Source organism: Oncorhynchus kisutch, linkage group LG7, assembly GCF_002021735.2.
Source record: "Oncorhynchus kisutch isolate 150728-3 linkage group LG7, Okis_V2, whole genome shotgun sequence".
NCBI classification, from domain to species: Eukaryota; Metazoa; Chordata; class Actinopteri; order Salmoniformes; family Salmonidae; genus Oncorhynchus; species Oncorhynchus kisutch.
The window spans coordinates 38,986,509-39,003,474 of NC_034180.2; the positions used below are offsets into that span (position 1 = coordinate 38,986,509).

At 44.4% G+C, this 16,966-nt stretch overlaps 1 protein-coding gene across 2 annotated transcripts in view; it reads right to left on the minus strand.

Moving 5' to 3' along the window:
- Positions 1-850: 850 nt before the first annotated feature.
- LOC109893781 (rho guanine nucleotide exchange factor 10) overlaps positions 851-16,966 on the minus strand; it is a 73,086-nt gene continuing 56,970 nt past the window's right edge. For both annotated transcript variants that reach the window (XM_031829076.1, XM_031829075.1), the window contains 4 exons: positions 11,089-11,263; positions 2,934-3,056; positions 1,955-2,511; positions 851-1,835 (listed from right to left, as the gene is read on the minus strand). In XM_031829076.1, the coding sequence (XP_031684936.1) occupies positions 1,997-2,511; positions 2,934-3,056; positions 11,089-11,263 (813 nt within the window). In that variant the 3' untranslated portion in view covers positions 851-1,835; positions 1,955-1,996. The remainder of the gene's footprint in view (positions 1,836-1,954; positions 2,512-2,933; positions 3,057-11,088; positions 11,264-16,966) is intronic.

The window sequence follows — 16,966 nt, forward strand, 5'->3', positions numbered from 1 at the left end:
CACAGAGATTATGTAGTCATTCAAAAATCATGTTAAACCCTTATTGCACACAGAGTTTTACTATTTAGGCTTGCCATAACAAAGAGGTTGAATACTTATTGACTTAAGACATTTCAGCTTTACATTTTTTATGAATTTGTATAAATGACTAAAAACATTATTCCGCATTGACATTATGGGTTATTGTGTGTAGGACAATGACACTAAATCAAAATCCATTTTAAAATTCAGGCTGTAACACAACAAAATGTGGAAAAAGTCAAGGGGTGTGAATACTTTATGAAGGCACTGTACGTACACTACATGACCAGAAGTATGTGGACACCTGCTTATCGAACATCTCATTCCAAAATCATGGACATTAATATGGAGTTGGTTCCCCCTTTGCTGCTCTAACAGCCTCCACTCTTCTGGGAAGGCTTTCCACTAGATGTTGGAACATTGCTGTTTTAACAGCCTCCACTCTTCTGGGAAGGCTTTCCACTAGATGTTGGAACATTGCTGCTATAACAGCCTCCACTCTTCTGGGAAGGCTTTCCACTAGATGTTGGAACATTGCTGCGGGGACTTGCTTCCATTCAACCATACCTAGCTCGCAGTCAGCATTCCAATTCTTTGCCCTAGCTTGACATACAGCGGATTCAAATAATCAAAGCTTGATGAGTTGGTTATTTGAATCTGCTGTGTAGTGCTTGTTGGTAAGTGTGGAGAGTTGTTCTTAGAGCTTGGTATTGGACCAAATACCAGAGGCTATACATTACTGGTAGCATATTTGAAGTAGTGCAACGTTTTGGTTGAAATAAAGTGAGCAGGCTGAGCATGCATACATGAAATAAATCATACACAAAGCTGCTGAATAAAACATGTATAGTGTTAATATACACAACAGAAGTACATACAAAATGGCACAAAATTATAAAGCTTTAGATACATTTTTTAAATATCCTTTAGTGACAATACATGTATTTGAGCAAGTAACAACCCCTTCTTTTCATCTGGTAACAGTTAGAGACTCTCCCTACAGTTAGGATCTACTGGAAACCTGGCCAGCCAGGAAGTCCCATCATACCTCATATCAGCAACCACTTGATGACAACATAAGCACACTTTAAGCTTCAGTGTACCAATGAAATATGGGCACCATTGCGGACAAATGATCTCTCCCTGATCCAATAACAAAAAAGTTAACATATCTATATTAACAGACCCAATTCATAGAACATAACCCGGCCAATGGATATGATCCTGAGAAGGCTTTGGCCCCAAATAATGCCTGTTCTTAACAGTGGAAGTGTCGGAGTAGACATTGTTGCCTGGCTTTCCTCAAATTCTGTCTACGTAGGAAAATGGGAATGTCTGATGTCTATCTATGTGATTAGCCCGGATACAATTATTGTGCCATCAACACTCTGGTGATCAGGCACGTCTCAGTCACACAAAATATTAGCCATGTTATAACAAGTAACATTTCATCGGTCCTCTCTCAAAATGACATATGAATGACATTAGGGACATTTCAGTGGTTTTTCTACATATGCAGGTTCTCTTCATTGGATTCAAGTCAGGTGCCATTATTAAGTGGTTAAAGTGTATTGATCCATTTGTACCCATTACCCAATAGGAATGTCCCACATGAACAGAAGGTCACTGGGTAGGAGATATCAGAAACTTGCTATTATTCATGTGATGCCCTCTGGAGTATTTCTCATTATAAGACACATAGTTGAGTTGATTGATACCAAAGTCCAGACAACCATGGGAATTAATGGATATCCTTTGGAGTGTCACTGAGTCAAGTGTCACTGATATCAAGTAGGAACTGCAGCATCCTCAGTCTTTGGGGAGAAGGATGAGAGAATAAGAGAATGAGGAGTATTATGGCGAGACATGACAGGATTATGGTTATTAAACCATTAACACTATTGAATACTACAGTGACTATGGCCCCACTCACCTTGTTACACTGTACTAGTAAGTCTCTACTCTCTGGTCTCTCTCACATGTTGAGTAGAGGGATCTGCCACACCATGATGTTGGACACAGTCTCCTCCTGACGGGACTGTTTGGTCTTCCTGTTGACCCTGTGGTGACCCAGCCCCCCTGAAACCACCAGCAGAGAGCTGACGTCCACCTTCTGGACCCTCCTGCCCCTCTGGTGGTGGGCCGGATCATTGACCAGGTCATAGATGGCCCCGTCCTCGAGCCCGTGCTCCAGAGAGCCCTGGGACAGAGCCAGGGAGCCACAGGAGGAGGACAGGGAGTCCTGGAGGGCCATGGAAGTGCAGCCTGCCTCCCCTAGCCACACTCCCCGGCCCTGGGTGGGAGCTAGAGTGGGTGTGGAGCCTGGGGTTGGAGGTGGGGAGGCCTGGGCCTTCTCCCCATCCTTGGTGCCTCCTGGCTGGCTAGGTAGGCTGCTGCCTGGGTTGCCAGAGGGCCGGTTGCACACCGCGGCTGCCATGGTGAGGAACTTTACTGGGCCATGGTGGGCGTGGAAGGATACCATGCCCCGTCCTACGACAGACAAATATCCAGACACACATTACTCCATATACAGTATAAATTTACTGGAAAATACTGTTAGTAACTACATATGTGTTTCAAATTGCCCACTTTTGGCAGTAGCCTCCAGAGACTAAGAATTCCGTAGACCAGAGGCACATGGAAACTAGCTTTGAGTCATATCAATTAAAAGACAGTATCATTGTGAGAAAGGCGCCACTAAAATATCAAGCCAGCTGGGACCTGAATGATAATCACTGAGGCCCATTAACCCATGTTGTGCTCCAGTTACATTGATAAAGTCCTTAATGCACTTGGTACCCAAATCCCTTCCTTTACCCCAAAACTATGACACCAAATGGATGGTTTGCCATATAATTCCTCATTGGGATTTTTAGATCATCTGGAATAATCTTCAGGGAAGATGCACCCACCTGTGACCTTGGGGATTCCCTGAAGTCTGGGGACAGAGAGGGCCACTGTCACCCCCAGGTTGGTCCCCACCAGCAGCAGACCATGGCACACCAGCAGACTGCTGACTGAGACCCTCTGGTTCCCTAAGGACAGAATAGAACCAACACATCAATACTGATTCTGCAGAGTTTGTGTTAAATTCTGTTGTAGAGAGCAGTTTGGAGCAGTAATCCAGGGGGCTACAGTATTGCACAAAACATTTGATAGTTGATAGTTAATGGTTGACCTTAATGATTTCTGGGGTCAAGCTTAACACAGTAGGAGTAGGGTAGGTATTTACATTCACAGTATGAGATAAGTAGGTATTTACATTCACAGTAGGAGATAAATAGTTATTACATTCACAGTGGGAGATAAGTAGGTATTTACATTCACAGTGGGAGATAAGTAGTTATTTACATTCACAGTAGGAGATAAGTAGTTATTTACATTCAGAAGTCTCCTATAAATGAGAAGGAACAGTTAATGTGCCCCTTCCAGCGAGCCGAGGGACAGTAACAGGGAGGGAGGTATTTCTGCTTAGTGTGTGGGGAGGTTACTACAGCAATAACACTTAACAGCCAATGGTCTCCAGGGCAACCGAAAGAGGAGCAAAAATAATAACAGCTCTTTTCACCAAAAAGACCACCATTATAGTCCGCTTTGGGTCAAACAAACAAACACAAAAGTGTTATGTAAATCGAGAATGAGTGAACCGTAATGTCGTAATTAAGCAAGCAACTGTGGTTCTATTCAGAAAGCCTGATGCAGGCTGGGACAGAAAGGACTGTGTGTGTCCGGTCTTCCTCGTCACAAATTCAGTATGAAATATCACTTGATACTGTAAACGCAGTAAATGTTAGGCTAACAGCACCTTTTAGAGGATGTGATAAATTGTGTTGTCTAGTGAACGTTTAGTGACTTGTGTGGAACTTGGTACTTGTTAACATCATCCTCAATAAGCATTACTATGGCAACAAGCAGCATTGCAAAGAGTGAACAGAAAATGTCCAAAATATCCTTAACATGTTAAATGCCAATAATTGTTAATGCAAATGCATTTTGACAAAACTGTGATAACGGATGGAGTATGGTATGACTGTTTGAGAAAGTCTGTCAAGGCTCCAGTTGTGAGTGGCATTACCCATCATACACTGCAGTAAGAGCTGTGCAGCTAAGTCCTCTCCCTCCCATAATCCCCCAGGGCTTTGGGCAAATCAGCCGCTGATCTCTCTGCCCGACCCCTAGCTCCTCCAGAGATCACCCTTCTGAGGAACATCGGTCCTGAGTCTACAGTGCTACTCACCCAGCAGAGAACAGAGCAGCATAACCCATCGCCGCACATGTGCTTGTAATGAGGGCCCCCGGTTACCAGAAACACACACACTGGGGTGCATTTCTCAACATTCTCCTTTCATAATATTTGAAGTTTCCACCCATAGGCCAAACCAAAATAAACCTGAACCAGCATCAACACGGCCCGGGCCTGTTCCAGATCCCACACCAGAGGTCTGCTTTGATCTGCAATTATCCCCCACAACTAGCAAGTTGAATTACAGCAGGGGGTTCAGATAAAAAACATACACTACACTGATATTACACTAGCAGTAGGGTGGGTTAGATATAAAACACTGATCCTATCTCACTAAGAGATGGTTCATATCAGGCCAAAGTCTGGAACCAGAGACAGAGGCTACAGCACTACAGTCTCCAGGCCTCTGTCTCCAGGCCTCTGTCTCCAGGCCTCTGTCTCCAGGCCTCTGTCTCCAGGCCTCTGTCTCCAGGCCTCTGTCTCCAGGCCTCTGTCTCCAGGCCTCTGTCTCCAGGCAGTCCCAGGGCCAACGTGGTGATGAAGGGGCTGGAGGTGTTGTTTCCTGGCTCTGCATGTTTATCCCCATTAGTGTCCACATGGCTGGGTATTTAGGTCAGGCCAGACAAAGCCGCCGATCTGGACACTCCTCTCCTGCACTCACATCTTCTACACTCTTATGTAGAACCTAAAAGGGTTCTTCGGGTGTCCCAATTGGAGAACCATTTGAAGAACCCTTTTTGGTTTCAGGTAGAACGCTTTTGGGTACCTTTCTACAGAGGGTTCTATATGGAACCCAAAAGGGCTCTGCCTGGAACCAAAAAGGGTTATCCTATGTGGAAAGCCGAAGAACCCTTTTGGAACACTTTTTTTTTTAGAAGAGTGTTGGGCAGTGTTCGCAAACTCCGGTCCTACAGTACATATTTTTTTGTTGTGGCCCCGGACAAGCACACCTGATTCTACTTGGCAACCAATCATCAAGCCCTTGACAAGTTGAATCAGGTGTTTTTGTCCGGGGCTACATCAAAAATGTGTGCTGTTGGGGCCAGGGGTTCTTGAGGACCAGAGTTGGGAAACACTGATCTAGAGAACATCAAAAACAGTGTGAGAACAAACTGTATTTGGAGGAAGGTTTTCAGGACGTTTTTCCAAATTAAAATCAACCAAACCCAACTCGGTAAAGGGTTAAGGAAAGGCAGAGGAGGTACTGGAAGTAATCACCAAAGCATGTGTTTGAATAATCACTGTGAAATTCAATTGGACATAACTAAAACCGAATTACAGCCAAAGAGACCACAGTTTTGCAAAATATCTGTGAGAAATTCCTCAGTGCAATCAAAGGATTCCAACATGAGCTAGCATGAGTAGAAGAACAACCCCACCTTGAACACTGAGGACATTTCACACTCAATCACTCTCAATTCTATGCCATCAACTGTGAACCCCCTCCGGCAACTGTGAACCACCTCGGCAACTGTGAACCCCCTGTCTGAACCGGTGTTTCCTGAGGTCTACAATAGGGTCTCAGACAAAACTAATTAACACATTCTCACAGCTCTCTGCTGGACTTCTGAAACCCCCTAAATACACACATAGTATGTAGTTATTCTGTCTGTGTTCCTGTAGTTTGTTGCCACAGTATGTCGGGGTGCATCTGGAGTCACCTCTTTAGCCTGAACAATACTACTCAAGTATCTCAAGAATGTAGCGATGCAGATAATATAAAGTCACTGCATCCATCACCCTCCACTCTAAACAGGTATTGATCGTCCCATCTTCTTTCAGCCAAACAGCTTGAATGGCACTACAGTCAGCAGGCTCTGCAGAAACAGCACATTCTCTGGCCTAGTCAATCAATCTGACAGCAGCTGCCAACAACTAAATAAGTGCCAAGGTGGAACATTGTGGAAAGCCAAACCCAGGCTTGCAGGGGCAAGCAATACAACTCCCTCCACAGAGAGAAATCTGAACTTGCCCTGACAAATCACATGCACATGTTTAGCCAGTGCAGGCCGCCAGTTTAGACCGTGGTTGAAGAGAACCAGGTGAGGGTGATACAGTGGGGGTTGGATCAGTTGAATGGTCCACTGGAAGAGATGATAGAAGGAAAACAGAGTCCCATGACAGAGAGATACTGTAGATAGGACGTTAACCCATTGCTGTCATCAGAGGAAGTCAGACCGTAATGTGATGTGCACACAGCCTTGGCCTAGAGGAGGAAGTATTTCAAGTCGCTGGTCCAAGGTCTCTCGTTCAGAGAAACTTCCTCTGTGGTTGATGCCTCTTATTAAGTAAATAAGTCATCCAGACAGGCTTATCATTCACATCTCTGTTAAAAGCCATTCTACTGCTCAGCCTCAGAACTGGTTGGGCTGAGTTTCTCAGAAGGCTAGGTGTAGGGTAAATTACTGACTGGACATTCAAAGCATGCTGTGCTGAATGAAAGTGTACTCTTGCTTTTCCACAAACAACCACAAAGTGATCCCTTAGGTTTATGCAAGACTTGACTAAATTGCCTATTCAAATATTGAAGCACTATTGAATATGCAACTAAAGCATGCATGATGGGACATATGCCAAGATTTAGTAAGGTTTACTGTGCAACGAAGCCATGATACAATGGTGTTGCCTGGCTACTCAAACTCATTGCTCTAGCCAAACACTACGCCCACGGAAGTTATTTTCTTCTCCGCAATGAGTCTGGATCCGAGTAACTCCCCAGCGATTTCTAGAATGAAAATTGATTCTAGACTGTCCGATTGTTCCCATAAACCAATGGGAACCAAGCAGCGTTTCAAAAATTCTTTATTTGCTGTGATACTCTGATTGTTTAGAGATTATCCAATCGCTGATAACTTTGTTCTGTACAACACCCCTTCATTTTGACATCAACACAAACAACTTAAATGATGGCAGTCTCAGACTGTTATCAAATATTATGGAACTCCCATGTGTTGTACTTTTGTTGTGGCTAGTAAGTATTTTATAGGTTTCCTGAAACAAGCCAGATTGTTGTACTGCAGTCTTTAGTGTCTGCAATAGACACTAAAGACTGCTGAGAAAACTAGTTCACTTAAACACACGTCTCACAGCTCTCTGTCGGACTTCTGAAACCCTCTAAATACACAAATAGTATGCAGTCAGTCTGTCTGTGTTCCTGTAGTTTGTTCCCACAGTATGTAGGGGTGCATCTGGAGAGAGCAAAGTACAAAACCTTACGGTAATAATGGACGAGGCCACTAAAATACTCAACTATGTACACACAGTCTAGGGCTTATAAACAATGGGCAGAACTCAGATAATGATAGAACTGTTTATTACACTTTTAAAAGGAGACTGATGTGTTCCTGTAGGCTAGTCATTACTGGTGACCACAAAACACACAATGTAAAAATAATTACTCCATGGCAGAGTCCAGCTTGAAATAATTCAAATTGAAATCTAAACAGTCGACTGGACGGTATCTTCAAAATACTGTACAGGGTCAGAGAGGAAAAGTGGACAACTGTAACTAGCTGGATTTAAAACCTTCATGACAACATCACAGGACAAACCTCCCAAAACCGTATAACAACAAGGCTGGCTGTACAGTATTCCATTTACTACAGTAGAACTGATTATAGGAGGCTAACAGCTGCAACTGACAATATACAGGATCAACCCCCAAAAGTCTAATTTTAAAAAAATGGAGCTGTTGTAGTAATATTAAAGACCAGCTACAGATAGAAGAGAGATTATGACTAGTCCTCTATAGTCCTCTAGTCCTCTATAGAACACTCACTATTCAAAACACAGCTGTCTCTGATGAAGATCCTCGGACTCTGGTCTGTTTGATTATTACATTCCCAACAACAGAAGTTGTCACACAGATTGCTTAACATTTTGCCGCGTTCATTTGCTAGTCGGAATGAGAAAAACCCTTGACATTTTCCACATTTTGTTACGTAACAGCCTTATTCTGAAACGCATTAATGTTTTTTTCCCCTCATCAATCTACACACAATACCCCATAATGACAAAGCAAAAACAGGTTTTTAGCCATTTTTGCAAATTTATATATATAAAAAATAAAAATAACTGGATTATTCAGACCCTTTACTCGGTACTTTGTTGAAGCTTTGGCAGTGATTACAGCCTCGAGTCTTGTTGGGAAGGATGCTACAAGCTTGGCACACATGTATTTGGGGAGTTTCCCCCATTCTTCTCTGCATATCATTCACCCATTCTTCTCTGCATATCATCTCAAGCTCTGTCAGGTTGTATGTGGAGCGTCGCTGCACAGCTATTTTCAGTTCTCTCCAGAGATGTTCGATCGGATTCAAGTCACGGCTCTGGCTGGGCCACTCAAAGACATCCAGAGACTTGTCCCGAAGCCACTCCTGCGTTGTCTTGGCTGTGTGCTTAGGGTCGTTGTTCTGTTGTAAGATGAACCCTCACCCCAGTCTGAGGTCCTGAGCGCTCTGGAGCAGGTTTTCATCAAGGATCTCTCTGTACTTTGCTCCATTCATCTTTCCCTCGATCCTGACTAGTCTCCCAGTCCCTGCCGTTAAAAAACATGCACACAGCATGATGCTGCCAACCACAATGCTTCACCGTAGCGATGATGCCAGGTTTCCTCCAGACATGATGCTTGGCATTCAGGCCAAAGAGTTCAATCTTGGGTTCATCAGACCAGAGAATCTTGTTTCATGGTCTGAGTCCTTTAGGCGCATTTGGCAAACTCCAAGCGAGCTGTCATGTACCTTTTACTGAGGAGTAGCTTCCGTCTGGCCACTCTACCATAAAGGCCTTATTGGTGGAGTGCTGTAGAGATGGTTGTCCTTCTGGAAGGTTCTCCCATCTCCACAGAGGAACTCTGGAGCTCTGTCAGAGTGACCATCGGGTACTTGGTCACCTCCCTGACCAAGGCCCTTTCCCCCGATTGCTCAGTTTGGCCAGGCAGCCAGGTCTAAGAAGGATTTCTTCCATTTTAAGAATGATGGAGGCCACTGTGTTCTTGGGGACCTTCAATGCTGCAGACATTTTTTGATACCCTGCCCCAGATCTGTGCCTCGACACAATCCTGTCTCAGATCTAATTGGACAATTCCTTTGACCTCATGGCTTGGATTTTGCTCTGACATGGACTGTCAACTGTGGGACCTTATATAGACAGGTGTGTGCCTTTCTAAATGATCACCAATTAATTGAATTGACCAAAGGTGGACTCCAATCAAGTTGTTGAAACATCTCAAGGACGATCAATGGAAACAGGATGCACCGGAGCTGAATTTTGAGACACATAGCAAAGGGTCTGAATACTTATGTCAATAAGGTATTTCTGTATTTTATTTGCAATAAATTAGCAACATTTTCAAAAAACCTGTGTTCACTTTGTCATTATGGGGTATTGTGTGTAGATTGATGAGATTTTTTTTTAAATGTAATCAATTTTAGAATAAGGCTGTAACGTAACAAAATGTGGAAAAAGTCAAGGGGTCTGAATACTTTCTGAATGCACTGTATCTATGCACACACCGTGACTGTGATCTTATTACAGATAGTCACTGAGCCAGGCAGCCCTTTGATATTTTGAGAAAAACACACTCAAGTACATGGTGACCTGACGACTGACTGTCAAATGTGATCCATTTCTACTTTCAGAGGACTGATCTGTTCTTGCAAAAAAATGACCTGTTAATTGCCAGTCCACCATAAGGATCCAATCAATGACTTTGGAGGACACAAAGAGAACAAAATGACATGGGTACTGGTGGTTTGTGCAAACAGAGTTGAAAAGACTGCATCTGTATTATAAATCACAGTACTGGAGGATAGAAACAGTGCTGCTGTATACTGATATCCTGAAGGTGAGGTTCACCTTTGAGTGTGTGGTGGGTGGTGTAGAGTGGGTATTTTTTAGGATGCTTTGATCTACTGTGTTAGAGAAAATGTGTTTTCAGAGCTGGCAAAAATGTCTCTAATAGTAGAGTATATTGTGTAAAGCAGTGAACTTGTTCATACCTTGTGTTGACAGTGCTGTAAGATACATACAAGTGTGACATGATAATGATGTCTTACCAGCCAGTATGTTGTGTACAGGTGTTGTAATGTTATCATGTATCTTACCAGCCAGTATGTTGTGTACAGGTGTTGTAATGTTATCATGTATCTTACCAGCCAGTATGTTGTGTACAGGTATGCTAATGTTGTCATGTATCTATACAGCCATTATGTTGTGTACAGGTATGGTAATGTTATCATGTATCTTACCAGCCAGTATGTTGTGTACAGGTATGGTAATGTTATCATGTATCTATACAGCCAGTATGTTGTGTACAGGTGTGGTAATGTTGTCATGTATCTTACCAGCCAGTATGTTGTGTACAGGTATGGTAATGTTGTCATGTATCTTACCAGCCAGTATGTTGTGTACAGGTGTGGTAATGTTGTCATGTATCTATACAGCCAGTATGTTGTGTACAGGTGTGGTAATGTTATCATGTATCTGACCAGCCAGTATGTTGTGTACAGGTGTGGTAATGTTATCATGTATCTATACAGCCAGTATGTTGTGTACAGGTGTGGTAATGTTATCATGTATCTATACAGCCAGTATGTTGTATACAGGTGTGGTAATGTTATCATGTATCTTACCAGCCAGTATGTTGTGTACAGGTGTGGTAATGTTATCATGTATCTTACCAGCCAGTATGTTGTGTACAGGTGTGGTAATGTTATCATGTATCTGACCAGCCAGTATGTTGTGTACAGGTGTGGTAATGTTATCATGTATCTTACCAGCCAGTATGTTGTGTACAGGTGTGGTAATGTTGTCATGTATCTTACCAGCCAGTATGTTGTGTACAGGTGTAGCGATGTTGATGTCCTGTAGATCCTCCAGTGTCTCCGTGTGGAACAGTCTGAGGGTGGACCCAGAGCTGAAGGCTATCCAGATACCCACCCCAGCCACCACCATGTGGGATACCACCATGCCCTCCTCCTGGTGGGCCTCCAGCTGCCTCTGACAGGGGGAGAGAGGAAGACAGGAAGAGGGGATATTATATACTGAATCGCTCAGTTCTTCAATTGCTTTGAGAGTAAAATTACCATGTACACCACATTGTCTTTAGAGTAGTGGGAAACAAACCCTACTGAGCCACCAATCAGAAACATGTTCTGTAATAATCTCAAATCAAAGGGTTTATCGCAGTGAGCTTATGATCAGGAAATGCCTTTTTACGTGACAGTATATGTACACATCACTAAGGAGTGGCCATAAGGTACGATACAACGTTCCCAGTGGTTACAGAGGGTGGGGAACAGACAGGAGATCATCTGCACTGTTCGGTCTGAGCTGTGACAACACACTGACACACTGACAGTACGCCTGCTAAGAGGCTGAGCCATGTACTGTACGTTAACATCCACCTCATTACTGACTCTTATGTGGGGAATGTTTTGAATTATCTACGTCAGAGAGGTGGAAATAGTGTTTTGATTCGCAGGATTGTTGGGCACAATAGCGACATCAGCCTTAGTCAAAACATGAACTCTGAGGAAAGTGGTGTCTGCTTCTCACAGATCCACAGTTTGACTTGCCTCTCCCTTGTTTTCCTTATTACCAAGCCAAATATGACTGAGGGCATTTTAGGTCAACATTCCCTGTCTCTGTTCTAAATGATATCAGTCAGAAAGAATATATATTGTGGATATTGTTGTTTTAAGTAATTTCACTGTGATTTTCTCAGCCCAGTACCTGAGAGGGACTTTTACTACAGGCATCAGCTGTGTGGCATGGGATCTCCCTCCTCAACCCTGTTTAATGAAGAGAAACTACTTGGCCAAGAAGTGAGTCCATTCATGGCCTCACAGCAGGGTTCCAGTAGTGACAACAACAAGTTCAGGTAGGGTGTGAGTGAACCTACGTAAACTTGAACCTTCCAGGTGACCTTTAACCTTCTCCGACATCTGCCCCCTTTCTTTGTTTGTCTCTCCGTACCTCCTGCCTCTCTATCCATCTGTCTTCTTCCTCTTCACCTTAGTCTCTCCCACTCTTTCCCTTTTTGTCTGCCCCTCTCCCTCCATCACTCCCTCTCTATCCACCTCTCTCTCTTTCCATCACTCTCTATCCACCACTCTCTCTCTCTCTCCATCACTCCCTCTCTATCCACCACTCTCTCTCCATCACTCCCTCTCTATACACCACTCTTTCTCTCTCTCCCCATCACTCCCTCTCTATCCACCACTCTTTCTCTCTCTCCATCACTCCTCCTCTATCCACCACTCTCTCTCTCTCTATCACTCCCTCTCTATCCACCACTCTCTCTCTCTCCATCACTCCCTCTCTATCCACCACTCTCTCCATCACTCCCTCTCTATCCACCACTCTTTCTCTCTCCCATCACTCCCCCTCTATCCACAACTCTATCCACCACTCTCTCTCTCCATCACTCCCTCTCTATCCACCACTCTCTCTCCATCACTCCCTCTCTATCCACCACTCTCTCTCCACCACTCTCTCTATCCACCACTCCCTCTATCCACCACTCCCCCTCTATCCACCACTCCCCCTCTATCCACCACTCTCTCTCTCCACAACTCTCTATCCACCACTTTCTTTCTCCATCACTCCCTCTCTATCCACCACTCTTTCTCTCTCTCCCCATCACTCCCTCTATCCACCACTCTTTCTCTCTCTCCATCACTCCTCCTCTATCCACCACTCTCTCTCCATCACTCCCTCTCTATCCACCACTCTTTCTCTCTCCATCACTCCCTCTCTATCCACCACTCTTTCTCTCTCTCCCCACAACTCTCTCTCTCCCCATCACTCCCTCTCTCTCCATCACTCCCTCTCTAGCCACCACTCTCTCTCTCCATCACTCCTCCTCTATCCACAACTCTATCCACCACTCTCTCTCTCTCCATCACTCCCTCTCTATCCACCACTCTCTCTCTCCATCACTCCCTCTCTATCCACCACTCTCTCTCTCTCCATCACTCCCTCTATCCACCACTCTTTCTCTCTCCATCACTCCCTCTCTATCCACCACTCTCTCTCTCTCCATCACTCCCTCTATCCACCACTCTCTCTCTCCATCACTCCCTCTATCCACCACTCTTTCTCTCTCCATCACTCCCTCTCTATCCACCACTCTCTCTCTCCCCATCACTCCCTCTCTATCCACCACTCTTTCTCTCTCTCCATCACTCCTCCTCTATCCACAACTCTATCCACCACTCTCTCTCTCCATCACTCCCTCTCTATCCACCACTCTCTCTCTCTATCACTCCCTCTATCCACCACTCTTTCTCTCTCCATCACTCCCTCTCTATCCACCACTCTCCCCATCACTCCCTCTCTATCCACCACTCTCTCTCCCCATCACTCCCTCTCTATCCACCTCTCTCTCTCCCCATCACTCCCTCTCTATCCACCACTCTCTCTCTCCATCACTCCCCCTCTATCCACCACTCTCCATCACTCCCTCTATCCACCACTCTCTCTCTCCATCCATCACTCCCTCTCTATCCACCACTCCCTCTCTATCCACCTCTCTCTCCATCCATCACTCCCTCTCTATCCACCACTCCCTCTCTATCCACCACTCTCTCGCTCTCCATCACTCCCTCTATCCACCACTCTCTCTCTCCATCACTCCCCCTCTATCCACCACTCTCTCTCTCCATCACTCCCTCTCTCTCCATCACTCCCTCTATCCACCACTCTCTCTCTCTCCACCACTCCCTCTCTATCCACCACTCCCTCTCTCCAACACTCTTTTCCCATGTAGGTTCCAGGGTGTAAGCCTTGGGGAAAGACAGGCAGTTAGTCCCGTAATGAGCTTAATGATGCAAACGGGATTATGAGTCACTGCATGCTGGAGGGAAAGCGGAGCGTTGCTATTCCAGGACGTGCAGCAGGTGCTGGTGAATCGGACTGTGGTGGGACAGACAGGGGTCCCCACAAACGCTCCGGGCCTGGGGAGAGGGAGCGAGGGGGACAAGGAGCAAGAGAGACCCCTCACAGGTTCCACTATACCTCTCTAACATAATTAAACAAGAGCCAAGCCAAGTGCAGGTGACATCACAGATATTGGGCCAAACACAATTAGTAACCTAGAAACACGGAAAACTCAACCTCGTCTCAGAGCATTTCGTATTATTCTGTATTTATACTGAACAAAAATATAAATGCAACATGCAACAATTTCTAAGTTTTTACTGAGTCACAGTTCAAATAAGGACATAACACACTTGGCAGCCAGGACCACCCACTGGGGAGCCAGGCCCAGCCAATCAGAATGAGTTTTCCCCCACAAAAGGGCTTTATTACAGACAGGAATACTTCTCAGCACCCCCTGCCCCCCACCCCCACTCAGACGATCCCGCAGGTGAAGAAGCCGGATGTGAAGATCCTGGGCTGGCGTGGTTGCCTGTGGCCCAAAGCTGTGTGGCCGGTTGGTCGTACTGTCAAATTGTCTAAAACAACGTGGGAGGCAGCTTATGGTAGAGAAATGATCATTCAATTCTCTCGCAACGGCTCTGGTGGACATTCCTGCAGTCAGCATGCTTCCTCCAAACTTGAGACATCTGTGACAATGTGTTGTGTGACAAAACTGCACATTTTGAAGTGGCCTTTTAGGTGCACCTGTGTAATGATTATGCTGTTTAATCAGCTTCTTGATATGCCACACCTGTCAGGTTGATGGATTATCTTGGAATAAGATAAATATTTACTAACAGAGATGTAAAAAAGAAAATGGTGCAGAAAATGAGACCAATAAGCTTTTTGTATGGAACATTTCTGGTATTTTTATTTTAACTTGTGAAACATAAGACCAACACTTTACATGTTGCCTTTATATTTTTGTTCCGTGTAAATTCGAGACACTGACAGTAAAAGTCGGAAGTTTACATACATTTAGGTTGGAGTCATTAAAACTCGTTTTTCAACCACTTCACAAATTTCTTGTTATTAACTATAGTTCTGGCAAGTCGGTTAGGACATCTACTTTGTGAATGACACAAGTCATTTTTCCAACAATTGTTTACAGAGATTATTTCACTGCATCACAATTCTAGTGGGTCAGAAGTTCACATATATTAAGTTGACTGTGCCTTTAAACAGCTTGGAAAATCCACAAAAATTGTGTCAGGACTTTAGAAGCTTCTGATAGGCTAATTGATATAATTTGAGTCAATTGGAGGTGTACCTGTGGATGTATTTCAAGGCCTACCTTCAAACTCAGTGCCTCTTTGCTTGACATCATGGGAAAATCAAAAGTAGTAAGCCAATACCTCAGAAAAAAATTGTAGACCTTCACAAGTCTGGTCATCCTTGGGAGCAATTTCCAAATTCCTGAAGGTACCACATTCATCTATACAAACAATAGTACGCAACTATAAACACCATGGGACCACACAGCTGTCATACCCCTCAGGAAGGAGATGCATTCTGTCTCCTAGAGATGAACATACTTTGGTCCGAAAAGTGCAAATCAATCCCAGAACAACAGCAAAGAACCTTGTGAAAATGCACAGTAAAACGAGTCCTATATCGACATAACAAAGGCAGCTCAGCAAGGAAGATGTCACTGCTCCAAAACCGCCATAGCCAGACTACGGTTTGCAACTGCACATGGGGACTAACATCGTACTTTTTGGAGAAATGTCCTCTGGTCTGATGAAACAAAAATAGAACTGTTTGGCTATAATGACCATCATTATGTTTGGAGGTACATCCCTTGTGCCGTTCACGATTCCCAAGCACGAAACGGCACAAGGGATGTTCAGTGTGCTGCGTCGCTCTATTGACAAAAAACAGATTCCATGGGATCAAGTGGTGGGCTTTTGCACAGATGGGGCTCCATTCTATCACAGGACGGTGGGACTCTGCACTAAATGTGTCTCCCTCTGACATATAAATGCGTTGTATGATACACCCACTGACCTATAATTGATACACAGAGCAACTGGCAGCAAAAGACTTGAGAGCAGAACTCTGAGATATGCAGCAGGTAACTTTGATTGTAAACTACATCACACACGCCGGTTTGCAAAAATACAGTGCATTTGGAAAGTATCCAGACCCTTTTGACTTTTCACATTTAGTTACGTTAGACTTATTCTAAAATGTATTAAATTAAATAAAATTCTCATTAATCTACACACACAACAAACCATAATGACAAAGCAAAAACAGGTATTTAGAAATACATAAGTATTCAGACCTTTTGCTATGACACTCAAAATTGAGCTCAGGTGCATCCTGTTTCCATTGATCATCCTTGAGATGATGGAGTCCACCTGTGGCAAATTCATGGACATTATTTGGAGAGGCACACACCTGTCTATATAAAGGTCCCACAGTTGACAGTGCATGTCAGAGCAAAAACCAAGCCATGAGGTCGAAGGAATTGGGCGTTGAGCTCCGAGACATGATTCTGTCGAGACACAGATCTGGGGAAGGGTACCAAAAAATGTCTGCAACATTAAAGGTCCCCAAGAACACAGTGGCCTCCATCATTCTTAAATGGAAGAAGTTTGGAACCATCAAGACTCTTGCTAGAGCTGGCAGCCCGGCCAAACTGAGCAATCAGAGAAGAGCCTTGTTTAGGGAGTTCCTCTGAGGGGCTCCCAAGTGGCACAGTGGTTTAAGGCTCTGCAACTCAGTGCTAGAGGCGTCACTACAGATCTTGGTTCAATTCCAGACTGTATCACA